Source organism: Triturus cristatus, chromosome 4_2, assembly GCF_964204655.1.
Source record: "Triturus cristatus chromosome 4_2, aTriCri1.1, whole genome shotgun sequence".
Classification (NCBI taxonomy): domain Eukaryota; kingdom Metazoa; phylum Chordata; class Amphibia; order Caudata; family Salamandridae; genus Triturus; species Triturus cristatus.
Genome location: NC_140586.1, coordinates 799126333 through 799142994, shown reverse-complemented (window position 1 = coordinate 799142994; position 16662 = coordinate 799126333). Strand labels below are relative to the sequence as shown.

General features: G+C 46.1%; 1 protein-coding gene across 2 annotated transcripts in view; it reads left to right on the top strand.

The window, feature by feature from the left end:
- The window catches only part of LOC146835072 (vitamin D3 hydroxylase-associated protein-like), a 266006-nt gene that overhangs the window by 217879 nt on the left and 31465 nt on the right, over window positions 1-16662 (top strand). For both annotated transcript variants that reach the window (XR_014960683.1, XM_085602737.1), the window contains exon 8: window positions 10871-10996. Coding sequence is in view for 1 of the 2 variants with exons in the window: in XM_085602737.1 (XP_085458863.1) it covers window positions 10871-10996 (126 nt within the window). In the remaining variant the exon portion in view is untranslated. The remainder of the gene's footprint in view (window positions 1-10870; window positions 10997-16662) is intronic.

Here is a 16662-nt window from a genome sequence, read left to right as displayed (position 1 = left end):
ATGCCAATTACTGTCCAATTGCACATCACAGTGCTAATGTGCACAACACACAAAGGACTCTCCCCCATGTACAAGATAACAGCCTGGGAATGGCTGCATAAAGTGCCAGACAAAAAAACTGCTGGGGCCCCCCTCAAACACCCAGGGAATGCAGCCTCACATGCCATGAGACACTGTGTGGCCAATGCTATAGTGTGGAAGGTGTTTGCAGGTGTCCATGGCCAGTATATGTGTGTTGCATCCGTCTAATAGTCACTCTAATGAGGTCCGACGCGGGTGACAGTGCATACGCATTGCACGGGTCATGTCCGAGCCGTGCGTACGCCTTGTCATTGAATCCAATGAGGTCCGACGCGGGTGACAATGCGTACGCATTGCACGGGTCATGTCCAAGCCGTGCGTACGCCTTGTCATTGAATCCAATGAGGTCCGACGCGGGTGACAATGTGTACGCATTGCACGGGTCATGTCCGAGCCGTGCGTACGCCTTGTCATTGAATCCAATGAGGTCCGACGCGGGTGGCTATCATGCATACGCGTCGGACAGGCATGGTCCGAGACAGGCGTACGCCTTGGCCATTGAATCGTATGGAGACGGGTGCATGTGTACATTCAAAATACGCGTTGTACAGTCAGTTAAACGAGCCGGGCGCACCCATTGGCTCAGGACTGTCATGGAGACGGATGCGGATTCAAAACTTGTACGAGTTGTGCACTGGAAATTCAGTTGGATGCCTACAACAATGTTGCAATTTCAAGTGTTCCATGAAGGTGAAGATTTGAACGATGCGGAAGGCGTGTACGAGTCGTACTTTTGAATGGATTGGCCAGATTCATAGAATGCAACCGTGTTGGACCTATCACTTTGGACACATGGCACAGAGTCTGCCTCTGCAGCACAGATATAATGCTGGCTGGACCCCAGGGAGCTCACTTGCCTGCACTACATACTACTGGACCACATCCCTGCTACCACTGCTGCTGTCTCTGCATCCTCTGGCTCCTGCTATGGCACGTACACTGGAGAGGGCCCCAGCCTTCACTGAGGAGGAGAAACAGGCCCTGTTGGACGGGCTCCTTCCAGAGTACAGAAAGCTCTATGGGACACCAGGGGAGCAGGTGAGTGTGCTGTCCACTGCCTTCCTAATTATGCATGTTGTCTGACTAGCAGTACTAGCAGTGTGTACAGCAGTGGCAAGCATTCTCACTGACTACTTTCATCCCCGAAAGTGTGTAGGTACATGTACTGAATAGTTTTCCTGCTGCTAAAGTGCATTTTTGCCAGCTTAAACTATCCAGGCATTGTTAACATGTCAGACATGCATGGCATTTATCCTTCACCATGGTTGCACTACCTGTGTAAATCATTTCCCTTTGTGATGATGACATGTATATCTAATTGTGTGCAGCACAAATCTGGGGCATGTGTGTTATTGTACTTTTCACTTTGTCCTCCTCACAGGTTGATGCCCACCAGAAGCAGGAGACCTGGCTGACCATCGCCCGGGCTGTTCGTTCTGTGGGGGTCTACAAGCGCCGCATCCGCAACTGTCAGAAGAGGTGGCAGGACCTTCGGGGCTGGACCCGGAGGATAGCTAGAGTCCAGCTGAAGCTGTCACCTCCACGCAGGAGGGGCGGACACCGGACCCTGACTCCCCACATGCTCCGGATACTGGCGGTGGTCTTCCCGGACCTGGATAGGCAGCTGAAGGCCAGACAGCAGCTGGAAGGGGGTAAGTCCATGCCTCATCTGTGTACTATGTCTGACAGGCAAATAGGAGTCTTTTGTCCGGGTCACACTTCCACATTACGTAGGTCTTGTAGTCCCAAAATCAGGTCCCTCATCTGTGTGATGCACCCTCCTCATCTGTTCCACAGGTGTGGCCCCTACAGTCTTTTGCTTGTGTCACTAGGGCACTGTGTCCCTGCAGTCAGCTATGTATCAGGTACCAGTCAGCATCAGTTCCCGTAACTCTGTTGTGTGTTTCATGGGTGGGTCAATTGTTTACACAATGCCTGAGATCTGACATGTGAACTGCGTGTGCCCTTGAGATGTGTACCAATTGCTGGTCTGACTCGCAACATGTTTCTGGGGTATTCAATACAAAACCATGTAGCAGGGGACTCCAATTTTTGGGCATCAGGAGTAGGTATAGCAAGTATGCCACAATTGCTTAGCCACCTGACTACTGTCCGGGGCAAAACACTGGTTAACTTAGTCCTGCCCAGTCCTGCCCCCTCAAGGGCATTCAGAAACACTCTGTAATCCCACTCCTGTGTATGAAATTGCAGGTTGTGCTTCATGACATGTGCCCTCGGGTGTGTGCCTCTGTGTCATTAGGGTGTGGCTTGTTGCTACGTACAACTGGGGTGTCCATGATTCAGAGGGTCAGCATGACATCTGCAATGTGACTGTGGGAGACAAGACCTGTGTGACATATAGGTGTGTGATCATCTGACAGTGCACAATGGTGTATGCAACTCTGTCCCTCATGCAGCTGGGTTATATGCATGGCAGACTGTGATGTGTTAATGTACACGGATTTGTGTTTGCTGAGACTCATATGTCTGATTTTCATGATGTGGGGTCTTCTGGGTCCTGGATTGGTTGTTTGCATGAGATGGGCAAGTGCGCCGGTCATCTGCAGAGTCAGATTTGCCCCTGAGCTAGGATTGTGAGTCAGTGCATATTGTTGTTGTCTGGATGCCCTGCCCCTGTGACAGGAGACAGTGTTGACTGACTTTCAGGGCATCCCAGTGCCATGGCATTGAACTTGCTGTGAGTGAGCCTGTGTTGTGTTCAAGTGTGCACCATGCACCCCATTGTGGCCTTGCCCATCAGAACATGAGTACATCATAGTGTGTGTTGCTGGCATGCATCCCAAGCATGTGAAATGAGTCTCTGTCCATCCCTTCATCCGGACACATGTGCTGATGCAGTCGCAAGAGATGTGCTGTGGGACTAGTGACATACTCCTACATGTTCACTTGCATGTACAACTAATGTGTGGGTGGTGCATGTTGGCACATTGGGGTATTAGCATCCAACATGCAACAGACATATGTGTGCAAGTCAAGGAGGGATATGTGTGCCATGGTTGATGTTGAAAATGACAATTGGCTTATTATAAACAGTGTTGGCACTTTGAGCTGTGTTCAGCTGATGATGCCAGGGCTTGCCCTGTGATGTGATGTACTCACTGTGGTGTGTGCAGTCGGTGCAGGTGACTGATGTTGTTCTCTTACTTCCTATTCCTATCCAGATACATCCACAGCCACAGGAGGGGACAGCTCCACGGACCAGGAGGAGCCACAGAGCCTTACAGGGACAGAAGGAGAGGAGTCAGGTGGACCCAGTGGCACGGAGGGCGATTTGAGCCACACAGAGGAGTCGTCAGCACCATCCTCCCCAGCTGAAGGCCACAGCAGCTCTGAGGATGACTCCCCTGTGGAGGCGGGTGTCAGCAGCCACCAAACTCCAGCTAGTGAGGCTGTCTCTGCCACCGCCACCACCACCACCACCCCCCTCCCATCTGCTCCCATCCCAGAGGTCCCTGTGGGCTCCCGTGTTCATGAGCATGTCTCCTTTGTGCCAGGCACCGCACCCCCTGCCCCTGTGTCCCCTGCTGCCCTGAGTGAGGAGTCGGTGGATTTACTTAGACAGATGCATGTAGGGCAGACGTCGATGCTGAAGGTCCTGCATGCACACACAGGTCTGTTGACACAACTGGTGTCATTCATGGAGGGCATTTCCTCGGGCATGTCTGCCCTACAGAGGACCAACCAGTCCGTGGCCTCCTCCCTGACGGCAGGAGTGTCCCTCCTCCAACAGTCCCACACCCCTCCTACCCCTGCAGCACCCACGATTCCTAGCACACTACCTGTCCAAAGCACAGAAACCCCCAAACCAAGGGCTAGACGTGCACACAAGCAAGCGCAGGGGACTGATTCCACACTCACAGGGGCTGGTTTGCTGACACACACACAGTCATCCACAACCACTCCACAGTTCTCCGAGACCTCTCCCTCCCAGCCCCCTTCCCTTGCCTCACCTGCAACCCCATTCCCCCAGAAGCTCTTCCTCTGTGACCTTGGCCTCTTCCCCACCGACCCAGCAGATCCTGATTACAAGGGGAAGAGGAAGTCCCCACACACAGAAGGGAGTGCCCCTCACACCCGGACACCCTCCCCCAGGTGCAGTCAGACCGAGACGCCCACCCGCAAGTCCCCCCGGCGCAAGAAGAGCAAGAACCCCCCACCAGCACGCAGCTCCAAGGCAAAGTCTCCGTCCTCCATCCCCCAGGCCACCACTCCAGAGGTTCCCCCGCCACTCCCTGCCCCGGGTTCCCCCACACACAGATACACCATCCCCAAAATGCTAAGGCCATCCCCCCTAGCACTTGCTCCTCCACACCTGGTCAGACAGTTGGTGCCACTGATGTGGGGACCATGTCCCCACCCCCTGCCCTGCAGACCTCACCTGTCCCCCATTCCGCTCCCATGGATGTAGGCACTGCTTTGGAGTCCACGCCCACCCCGTCTGACTTGGGCACTACAGTGGTGAGCCAATACACACCATCTGACCTGCCCACTGGAGTTGTGCCTGCACCCACCCCATCTGACTTGTGCCCCACAGTTGTGACAGCACCCACCACTTTAGTCATCTCCACTGCAGTTGCAAGTGTCTCGCCTGCATCCCCCACCTCTTCACTGCCTCCTTCTGCTGCGCCCTGATCCTGTCCCTGCGGTGCCTGGCCTTCCCCCATGTATGCCCCTCCGAGGGCATGACCCTGGTCCTTAGCAGTGCAGGCAAGCAAGGTGTGATAGTTGTCACTCTAGTTCACTCCTTGGCATTTTGACATGGACTGGCCATTGGCCTTTTGGTTGCACAGACAATTCGAATTTCATATACTGAATTTGTCACTCTAGTTCACTCCTTGCCATTTGGACATGGACTGGCCATTGGCCTTTTGTTGGAACATACGTTTCACTTTTCATATGCTGAATAAAGCTTTTTACTTTGTCCCAGTGAACTTGCTTTAGCTGTATATCATGTTGAGGTTGTTTTACATGCCCCTGCACATGTAATGCTTGGTTTACAATGTTGCATACTGATGTGTTGATGTGAGGTACTCCCTGTGGTCCATGAGATATGTATCCTATTCTGGTGGGTATCCATGTCATCCTTTGCAGCTACCTGGGTATGTCTGGATCAACTATTTGTGTACATCTCTCTGTGAGCATTTAATTGCCATGGTCACATCTGTGGCTTGCACCCCTGCACATATGATGTGCTTCCCATTGTCCAAATTGTCACTTCCACATACTTCGTGCTCATCACTACTGGCCCTACAGGTGTGGGCATCATTGTAATAGGAGCAACTGTGTCCTCTGTGCAACTTGCTAGACATATGTTTGGGGTATGTGCAGCTGACTTAGTGGAGACTCCCATACCCAGGCTGTTGTGACCAGAGCCTTCATTGTGTGGTAACTGATGGCTGACTGCCCAAGTGTTCTGCAGACATGAGTGGGACTTGCGGTGAATATGTTGTGTCCCCTCAAGTTAGTGTGTTGTCCAGTGACATGGCCTGGGCCCATGTATGTGCATGTGTGTGTGTCCACATCCCTGTTCATACACAGACAGTGTTCCCTTGATATGTTACTGTCGTTGATGCTTGCTGAGTGGTACTGGGTTAATCCCACTACTTTTCCAATGGGCTCCCAGATGTGTGGGTGCATGACTCACTACTGTTAATTGGTGTATCATCATTGTGATTTGTCAGTTCTGAGTGTTGATGATGTTGTCAGACACAGATGGGACACAGTGAGGGTTCCTCAAGGCACTTGTATGTTCGCAATATCATGTAGTTGTCCCTATGTGGTAGTTTTCAGTGATTGAGACATTTGTATGTGTGTGTGACTGCTCCCACTTGTTCACGGCAGCGATGCTGGCAGGTGTCAGCATGGGTGCCTTGTGTTCCTCCTTGGCATCTGCATAGTCCTGGGACTGTGGCAGGGATTGTGAAGGTCACATGAGCTTTGAGGTCATGGCCATGTACCGCATACTGTGCAGTGTGTGTCATTCCCCAGGGTTGTAAACTGTCCTTGTGTGATGTGTCTGTGCACCTTAGTTCCTGCCAACATTCCTGTGTTTGTCATGGGGGCATGTGCAATGTCACCTGTCCATGTGGGCTTCACAGATACACATTGTTGCAGTTCAGGTGTGTGGTGTTGATGGTGGACTGATGTGAATGTTTGCATGGATGGTCCCCTAGCTCCCGTTTGTCCATGGATGAGGGGCCATGCTGAGTGATTTGTGTTTGTGTATGTGTAATGTACGTTTGTGGCACAGGACACATGTCTGGGTTTCCCAGTTTGTACGACATCTGCCTTTGTCATCACAGTGGAGGTGTCATGCATGCTTGTGTCACCCCAATGTCTTATCCCTGGGGATAGTGCTGTTGTGTGTCAGTCTCTTGCTGTGTTAGTTGGTGTTCATTCCAGCTAGTGTCACATGTGTCTGTGGTGTTTCCTCTCATCTCCCAACGCCTGATTGCCCACTGAGGGTGTCCCAATGATGGTTTACTTTTGTATGGCACTGTGTCCACATCTGTGTCACTGTGGTTCAGCCCCTCTCATGTGTTGTGTAGTTGCCTGGGGATACTGTGACACACACACACACATGTTGTGTCCGATGTGCAGTGTGAGTTTGCCTGTTTGTGTTTGTGCATCTGCACCAGTGCGTTGGTATTGCTGTTGTGGGCCTTTGTCTGGATGCTGTTTCTGTGATTTTGCATGCTGTCCCTGTGAGTCATTTCACATCATTGTGCTCATTCATCCTGGTTGTTGGGTGCCATTGCTGGCATGAAGTGTGAGTTTGTGAGCTGACACCTACAGTCTACACATGTTGTTTTGATTGGTGTGTCTATTTTCGAGATGTGTGCATGCTTGGTGATGGTCTCTTCAACTGTTGTGTCATTGTATGCTGTGTGCATTGTCAGCCCCCATGTGTGGTGCTTGTCTGCACATGGCCGAGAGTGTTATGTTTTCACAGCACTGTTTGCCTCACCACATCTCTGTGTGTATGGGACACAACCACTAGTTTGCCCCAGAAGTGTTTGATGTGTTGGGATCAGGGATCATACATGCTGTTTGTTATTTGCAGCTTTGACCATGATGACACTTACCTTTTGGTCACTGTGTTGAAGGGGGTTTGGTCCCCATCACCACAATGCTCCACATCTGCTGCATTTTGTGAGCCCCCACTTAACTTCTGCTCTACACAGTGAGGGGGTGTTCTTTTTACATTGCCACAGTGCTATGGTGATGCTTGCCTTGTGTATGTCACATTCATGTGTTGGTCACACATGTGCTGTTACTTACATTGTATGCTCGTAGCCGTATTCACTGTTGTGGGCATTTGTCACAGACTACACACTGTTGTCCTGATGTCATGGGGGATGTATTTTGCAGACATACCTGATGTTTGCGTATGCTGGATGTGCTGCGCATCACCCATCCTATGGTTGGGGGTGGCAGGGGTGATGGGCAACAGGTCCCCTGTGAGTGGGGGTGGCAGAGGTGATGGGCAACAGGTCCCCTGTGAGTGGGGGTGGCAGGGGTGATGGGCAACATAAGCCCTGTGAGTGGGGGTAGCAGGGGTGATGGACAACAGGTCCCCTGTGAGTGGGGGTGGCAGGGGTGATGGGCAACAGGCCCACTATGGGTGGGGGTGGCAGGGGTGATGGGCAACATAAGCCCTGTGTGTGGCGGTGGCAGGGGTAATGGGCAACAGGTCCCTTGTGAGTGGGGGTGGAAGGGGTGATGGGCAACATCAGCCCTGTGGCTGGGGGTGGCAGGGGTGATGGGCAACATAAGCCCTGTGAGTGGGGGTGGCAGGGGTGATGGGCAACAGGTCCACTATGGGTGTGGGTGGCAGGGGTGATGGGCAACAGGTCCCCTGTGAGTGGGGGTGGAAGGGGTGATGGGCAACATCAGCCCTGTGGCTGGGGGTGGCAGGGGTGATGGGCAACATAAGCCCTGTGAGTGGGGGTGGCAGGGGTGATGGGCAACATAAGCCCTGTGAGTGGGGGTGGCAGGGGTGATGGGCAAAAGGTCCCCTGTGAGTGGGGGTGGAAGGGGTGATGGGCAACATCAGCCCTGTGGCTGGGGGTGGCAGGGGTGATGGGCAACATAAGCCCTGTGAGTGGGGGTGGCAGGGGTGATGGGCAACATAAGCCCTGTGAGTGGGGGTGGCAGGGGTGATGGGCAACAGGTCCCCTGTGAGTGGGGGTGGCAGGGGTGATGGGCAAAAGGTCCCCTGTGAGTGGGGGTGGAAGGGGTGATGGACAACATCAGCCCTGTGGCTGGGGGTGGCAGGGGTGATGGGCAACATAAGCCCTGTGAGTGGGGGTGGCAGGGGTGATGGGCAACAGGTCCACTATGGGTGTGGGTGGCAGAGGTGATGGGCAATATAAGCCCTGCAAGTGGGGGTGGCAGGGGTGATGGGCAACAGGTCCCCTGTGAGTGGGGGTGGCAGGGATGATGGGCAACAGGTCCACTATGGGTGTGGGTGGCAGGGGTGATGGGCAACATAAGCCCTATGGCTGGGGGTGGCAGGGGTGATAAGCAACATAGTCCCTATGGGTGGGGGTGGCAGTAGTGATGGGCAACAGGCCCCCTATGGGTGGGGGTGTTAGTGGTGCTGGCCATGCAACCCCTATGGTGGGCTGTTGTTAGTGGCCAGGATATGTATCCCCTGTGTGTGTGTGCCATTTTGCGGGTACGTGTCGTTTGTTTATGTGGTAGGTGTCTGACTTACCGCCTGCTCCGTCGGCGTCGGTTCCTGAGCCGGTCATAGATGTAGAGTACTGGTATGACCTGCGCGATGGGATTCATGATGTGTTCGTGTCGTACACGCTGTTTGTTGCTCCGTCTCGTAGCCGCTGCAAGCTGTTCTGTCTCGATCCGTGTATTGATTTGTGGCGCGAATCGTAGCTGATATGCTTGTTTTCTGGATGCTGTGATGTGCCGTACGTGATGACCCGTCCGGCGCGTAGGAAGTACGCATCGTACTTGTCATGCCGGAAACTGCTATGGATACTGCTTCCGGGCGACACGGTTTCTCTTTGGGAGTTACAGCTCGGACGGAGAATGGAGCTTGATTCACAGCCTACGTGTCGGTCGTGTTTTTGGCAGTTATGCGCATCGTACTTACTCTACAGGATGGACCGGCTCCGGGTACGTGTCGGTCGCAGGGTAAGGCTACGGACAGCTGTCCGACCGGCCATCGGAATCGGCCCCAGAGTGTATAAACAACAATCTGTGAAAATTGGGTTTCAGAAAGCATATTTGTCATTTGCACATCACCAAGTTAAGTGTTCTGATTTGTTTTAATCATAATCAAATATTTTTTCATCACACAGAAGTACAAAAAATGGGCTTTCATAACTACTGAAATATATTTAGAAATGTTTGTTCAGTTGACATATCATCTATTTGAAGGTTGTGTGTTAGGAAAAATCTGACGCGCTACAGCCTTTTTGTTCACACTCTTTGTACAGCAGGTCAGACAGTTCACTTTACAAAATCCTGGAATTCTGCAGTCAGAGAAAGAAATTAAATTGTAAGGTGTAAACTGACTTCTGACCCATATCTCTGTTTTCAAAGCAAAATTTAAAGGGATCTTTATTGCTCCTTCACTTTCTGAGTGATCAGAACACCTTTCTTTGTCAATTTGCCTGAATGGGCGAGTACGTCCTAAATATAGCTCACCCTGATAAAATCGGACTAGCCTTAGTGAGTGGGCGAGTAGATTCCTCGAGGCCTATGTTAGCCAGTCACATAATGCAGAGTCATCGCTATGTACCATGGTAGTTTTGCAAAATACAAGAAAATACCATGGAATTACAGTAAACTACTGCAGCTCATAATTCATTTCCCTACGTATTACCACCTTAATTAAGTGTTAATAGGGAAAATTATTCAACCTAATACTTAGCTCTATAAAAGGCCATAACCCAGAACACAGAGAAAGTGGCCTTAGAACAGCATGACTGCCTTTAATTTTTGTAAAGGCCGTCATTAGCCAATCACATAATGCCTTGTGGATGCTACTTACTATGGTACATTCAAATTACTGCAACACTTCACAAAACTACCAGAACAAAATATATTTCTATGTATTAGTAATGGTGAAAAATCAAAAGAACTCCTTCTCTAGTAAGCCTAATTATATCTACGAGTGGCTACTGCCAATCAGTTTTATATATAACAATATACAAACATGTATCTATATCTATATATATATATAAAATTATGAAATTTACTAAACAAAAAGTTACAGGGACGTTCTAGTAAGTTTCTGATTTTTTACACACAAAACCATAGAAATTCAGGAGTTAGAGTTATCTCAAGTAACGATAAGTCATGCCCTAAGGTAACTAAAACTCCTGCCCTGTTTTCTCATCAATAATTTTACAGAAAATGTTGCAGTGACATTAACAATGACGTCACTGAAGATGTCATGACTAATGTAACATGTGGAGTAATTATCAGTGCTGGGCGAGGGCGCAACTTATAATTACCTTAGCGCATGAGATAACTTGCACTACTTGATTCTTTAAACGCTTCCTACAATGTAGTACTTTGAGGTATGTGACAAACTTTGCTTTAAATATTGAGAGCTTTTTTTGTAGAGTTGGGTGACAACTGAGGGAATTCACTCAGTACATTTTACTTTAATGTGGACAAGTTTTACTTATGTTTACAAAAATATATTAACAGATGCTGTTCACCACAAGCAACGTTTGTCCATTGGGTTTTAATTTTGTAGCTTTACATTGTTTATTTGTATTTTATTCTGTTTTAGGTGTACAAATGTTCTAAACCCTTAAGGATTGGATACTATGACACTGATGGGTATTGCATGCCTCCCCCTTGTATGCAACGAGCTGTTAGCGAAACCAAGAGACTGCTCGAAAAAGCAGGTCATACAGTAAGTTGTGAATTTTACAACAGTTTCTGCATGTATTTTAATTTGTGTGCTTTGATGGACTTATACAGCTCAAGCCTGACAGGCATCAAAATATGCGAATATTGGTGCATCCCATTTAGTTATCTGATATGTAGCCCTATATAAAATAATTATAGCTGTTAGGGATCCTCTGACTGCATGATTGGTTACATGTTTTCCGCTGGCTGCTCCCCGAATCCGAAACCACTCCTACCAATGGACAATTTTATGGCCTGACGCAGTCCAGGTTTTCTCTGGCTGGACCGCCTGCCTCTTTTTTGCTTTGAATTACACTTCTCTTTGAAGGTAACATGGATAGGGTGTCTCCCGGATGGTTTTTTTCTCCGATCTGAGCTTTATCTGTTACAGATTTTCACCTTTGCTGGGCTTTTATCTTAATTTGCTTCTCTGCAAATACGGAAATCTCAGCACCAATTGCCTAGTCTTCCTTGGCAAGGTACAGGGATAAGTAAAAGTGCTAACTATTAATGTAATGTTATCATATATTTATTTTGAATATAGAACAAAATACATCTTTAATTATTTAGAGATATAAAATTAAACACAATCTGTTTTGCTAAAGGTTGTTAAAAAAATACATTTTCATTCATTTTTTTATTGTGCCCTAATAATTATTAAAAGTGATGTATTGAATAATTAAAAGTAATGAAATTATATTGTAATAAAAATAATGAAAAGTTATTAAATATTTTTTTTTTTTTTTTTTTTTATTGTTTCCAAGACGGATTCACAAATGTAAACATACATGAATTGATGTAGCAGAGAGCAACAAAAAATAAAGAATGAGAGCGAAGAAAAAAGAACAGATCACACATACTACAATGTACCCATATCGTCGGACAGAAAATTCATGAGGGTTCCCCAAATTAGAATACCTAAACGTTTCTTCCTGATTCCTTTTAGGGCATATAAATGCATTTCAATTTCATACATACGATACAACTTAGCTCTCCAAAATTCAAAAGTCGGGGCCTCAGGTGATAACCACTCTGTTGCAGTACATAACCGGGCAACAGTCATTGCAAGAAAAAGAAAATAAGAATGTTCTTTTAAAACCTGATGGCTGTATATACTTTGACATCTTCCCAATATCATCAGTGACGGAGAAATCTTTAAGGGACAAACTAATACCAATGAAATAAATCTTTCAACCTCCGCAATAAAATGCGCCAGTTTTGTACAATTATAAAAGATATGTACCATGTCTGCTTCTTGTTCTCCACACCGAAAGCATTTACCATCGTATTTTTCGACCCAAGTCGCCATGCGTTTAGGAGTATAGTATAACCTAAAAGTAGTTTTATAGACTTGGGCTTTTAAATTAGCTGCCAAACAGATTTTCTTAGCGAGACATAACGATTCCCCTATGTCAATTTGAGGGTCTTCCAATTGTATGGTCCAGTACTGGTTGTATTTTTGCATGTCATCATTTTTATATTCGTTTAAAATCGCATATAATGGACCAATCCTTTTCTGAAGCAGGATTCCCTCAATTAAGTCATTAGGAAGAGCCTCAATGTGATTTTTTAAACAAAAATCGCGAACTTGAAGATATTTAAAAAAAAACACCGGTGAAAGCTGGAATTTGTCTGATAATTCTGCATATGTTGCAAATATAGCATTTTTATGATATAAATCCCCAATTCTTGAAATCCCTTTTTTAAGCCATATCTTAGCAATATCATCCCAGAACACCGAGGGGAGTATTTTGTAGGCTTCAAAAGGAGTGTAATATGTAATTTTACCTAGTTTAATTATTCTCTTAACATTTCTCCACACTTTAAATGCTGAGGCAAGTATCTTAAATCGTGTATGTTTGTAATAATTGCCCTCTAATTCTTTTAATAAACAACCTTTTGCTTGTTCTCCTAGAAGTAAAAAGAAAATAGATGGGCTATCATTCTTTGGAGGTTCCCCTGTCAGTATATATCCCATTTTTTGTAAAAAACAGATATAATAATAAAAAAGAAAATCGGGTAGACCACGTCCTCCTCTTTCTTCCGGCAATGTAAGCCATTTCATGGCTCTACGCGGTTTACCGGGAGCCCATACAAATTTCCCACAAATGTTTTGTAAATACTGTATATGTTTAAGTGGAAATTCCAAGGGTATACTTCGAAATAAATACAAAATTTTGGCTAATATATTCATCTTGATTATATTCCCCCTTCCGATTATGGATAATTGAAGTCTGCTCCATTTATCTAATGAGTGTTTAATTTGGGCTATGCTCGCTTCCCAATTACTCTCGACAATTTCTTGCATTTGGGTTTTGATTTGAATACCTAAATAGGTTACTTCGTTAGTAACCCGACAATCATTAAATTGTATATTCTTTGTACAAAGAATTTGGTTTTTTTCCGCGTTTAATTTGTATCCTGACATACTTCCAAAATCTTTGGCCAATGATTCGATCTCCACTATTGCCTCCCTGGGATCAGTAGTCACTATGGCTATATCATCTGCATATGCAAATACTGTAAATAAAATGTCAGCAACTGGAAAGGGTTTGATGCATAAAGAATTCTGTAGGTTTATGATAAAAGGATGGATATATAAGGCAAACAGTAAAGGGGAGCAAGGACACCCTTGTCTTGTTCCTCTAGTAATTTTGATCTCCTCTGACTTTAAGCCCATAGCTGAGATTCTGGCAGTTGGTGCACTATATAATACCTGAATTGCCTTTAAAAAAGCACTTCCAAAACCCATCCGTTTCATCACCTCCCACAGATAAACCCATTCCACGCGATCAAAAGCTTTCTCAGCATCGAGAAGTATCAGAGCTAAGTCCTTTTTTTTCACATCAGCATAGTCAAATAAAGTAATAACTTTATTGATATGAGAGACCGATCCTCTTTTAGGTATAAAGCCATGCTGATTTATAGTGACTAGTGATGATATAACCTTAGACATACGATTGGCTAGCATTTTAGAGTATAGCTTACTGTCGCAGTTAAGTAAAGATATTGGACGATATGATCCAGGTAATTCAGGAGGTTTCCCTTTTTTACTAAAAACGATTATAGAGGCGTCGTTCCAAGTAACGGGTGCTATTCCCTTTTGTGCCATCCTAAATGTTGCTAACAATACATTCTTTAGTGGTTCAAAGAAGCATTTATAGACTTCCCCCGGAATAAAGTCAGGGCCGGCAGCCTTCCCATTAGGTATTTGACTAACAGCCTCCTCTAGTTCCTCCATAGTAAAGGGGCTATCTAAAATATCTGCTTCAATCTTATTTAGTTGATTTATCACTGCACAATCAGGGATCTGAGCCGTAGTGGAGTTTGATTGCCGAGTATAAAGTTCCGAATAAAATTGATGAAATACTTCTAGGATCTCCGAGGGGGCTTCACGAACCACCCCGGCTTGATCCTGAACTCTTAAGATCACCCGAGAGGTGGACTTCATTTTTAATCTCAAAGCTAGAGAGCGGCCGATAGATTCCCCATATTCATAAATATGTCTTCTATTTGCTAAATATTTGCGCGCTATCTCTTCGGCCCATACTCCTGTAATAGTAGCCTTACATTGTGCAATTTTCTCTTCCATAAGCAGTATCTGATTTAAGTTATCTTTTTTTGTCAAAGCTGTAGCCAAACCCACTTCAGCTGCCTCTAATCGCTGATAGAACACTCTCATTTGTGCTCGTATTTTATTTTGATTGTATAATCCAAATTTTGTCGTTTCTCCTCTGAAGCAGGCCTTAAATGTATCCCAGACTATCAGGATATTAGCCGATCCTAGATTAATACTGAAAAATTCTGTCATCCATTCAATTATGTGATTTCTAAATTGTATATCAAGACAAAGCTTCCTATCAAATGAGAAGTTTTTTACAATATTCATCTCGGCCAAAATTGAACAGTCAATCATAAGGGGAGAATGATCTGAAGTGACTCTGGGGTAAATCTGTATCTTTGTCAATGTATGAATACTTGAGGATATAAAAAAGTAATCTAGTCTGACTAATTTCTTATGAGGTGCTGAGTAATACGAGTATCCAGGAAGAGAAGGGTATTTTTTACTCCAGATATCCACTAAGCCATGATCCTCAACTAAGTTGTATAGAGCTTTAAAAACTCGTGGTTTACGTCCCTGATAATGTACTAAGCCTCTCATTAGTTCCGTGGTACTTAAGTTTATATTCAAATCTCCGCATAGGATTAGCGGTGTTCCCCAATTAGCTAACTCTATATTTAGAAACTCAAGGACTTCAGCCTCATCCATATTAGAGCCATATATGGAGCATATGGTAAAAATCTCACCCCGCACTATGAACTCTGCAATCACCCATCTACCCCATTTGTCAGCTAATTTACGACCGACTGTACAATATCCAGGTCTCGATAAAATCATAACCCCTCTAGTATTATTGACTTGTTGGGAGGCTACATTCAACGTATAACCAAGATCAGCTATCAAAAGCCTATTATCCCAAGAAAGATGTGTTTCCTGCAAGCAGAGAATATCAGGTTGAATAAATCGAACTTCTGCAGCTATTTGGCGTCTTTTATTGCTGGAGTTAAGCCCGGATACATTAAACGAGCAGATTTTTATACTACGAGACATTAAGAATTCTTCTCAATATCCACAATACAGTATCATTCCGATCAAACTGGGGATTAAACAATCATAAGCTCTTGATACATGTAAATCTTTCCAGACTATCCGCTACGAAACTATCATTTGGAACCGCCAAGGACTTTTTTCCCCTTATTCCCCAGCCACCCCCACCACCATCCCCTACCCCACCCCGCCCTCTACTCCTCCCCGACCCCGGTGACCCCTTCCCCTCTCCCTTAATCGAGGCTATAGGACCCAGTCCTGAGGATGGGAGTGAGCGTCAGCCCCTCTGTCAGCCCCCACAGCTCTATCTGCTCTATTGTGAAAAAGAAAGAAAATCAACTCTGGGGAAACAACCCCCTACCTGCTGTGCCCCCCCGCAATCTTGTCTAATCTAGTCTTTGCCCTCCTTTCTTGGCAAATGCTTAACCACCCGAAACATTGCTAAACATTACAAAATATAGTTATCTAATACACCAAATACACCAAACTAGATCTGGTAAACCCCATACATTCGCAAATTATAATCAGGATATAACTTGTACATTTAAGGGTTCTTCAAAGAATGTAAATACTCTTTTGCTAAAGCGACATTAGTGAAAAATCTTGATCTTTCTTTATAAGTCACTTTAAGTTTTGCGGGATTCATAATGTAAGCCTGCGCACCCTCTTTTTTAAATGAATCCACCAATTGTCGCAGTTGCCAACGAATATCCATAGTGTACTTCGAATAGTCAGGTACCGTGAAAAAGGTGTACCCGTCTGCCATAGATTTGCTGTTTAATCGAGTTTGCAAGTAAACATCTTCTCTTGCTCGAAAGCTGTTGAAGGCAACAAGGATCAGCCTCGGTCTAGATCTTGTGCTTTGCTCGGGTCGAGACTGAACATTAAAAGGGAATCTGTGGGCCCTTTCAATTTCTCTATCCCAATCCCATTTATTTAAACCAGGGAAAGCTTTCTGAAACAAATCCACCACAAACTTCCGTGGATCTTGCCCTTCGTCACCTTCCGAGATCTGCATTATCCTTAGGTTATTGCGTCGTGATCGGTTTTCCAAATCTGCC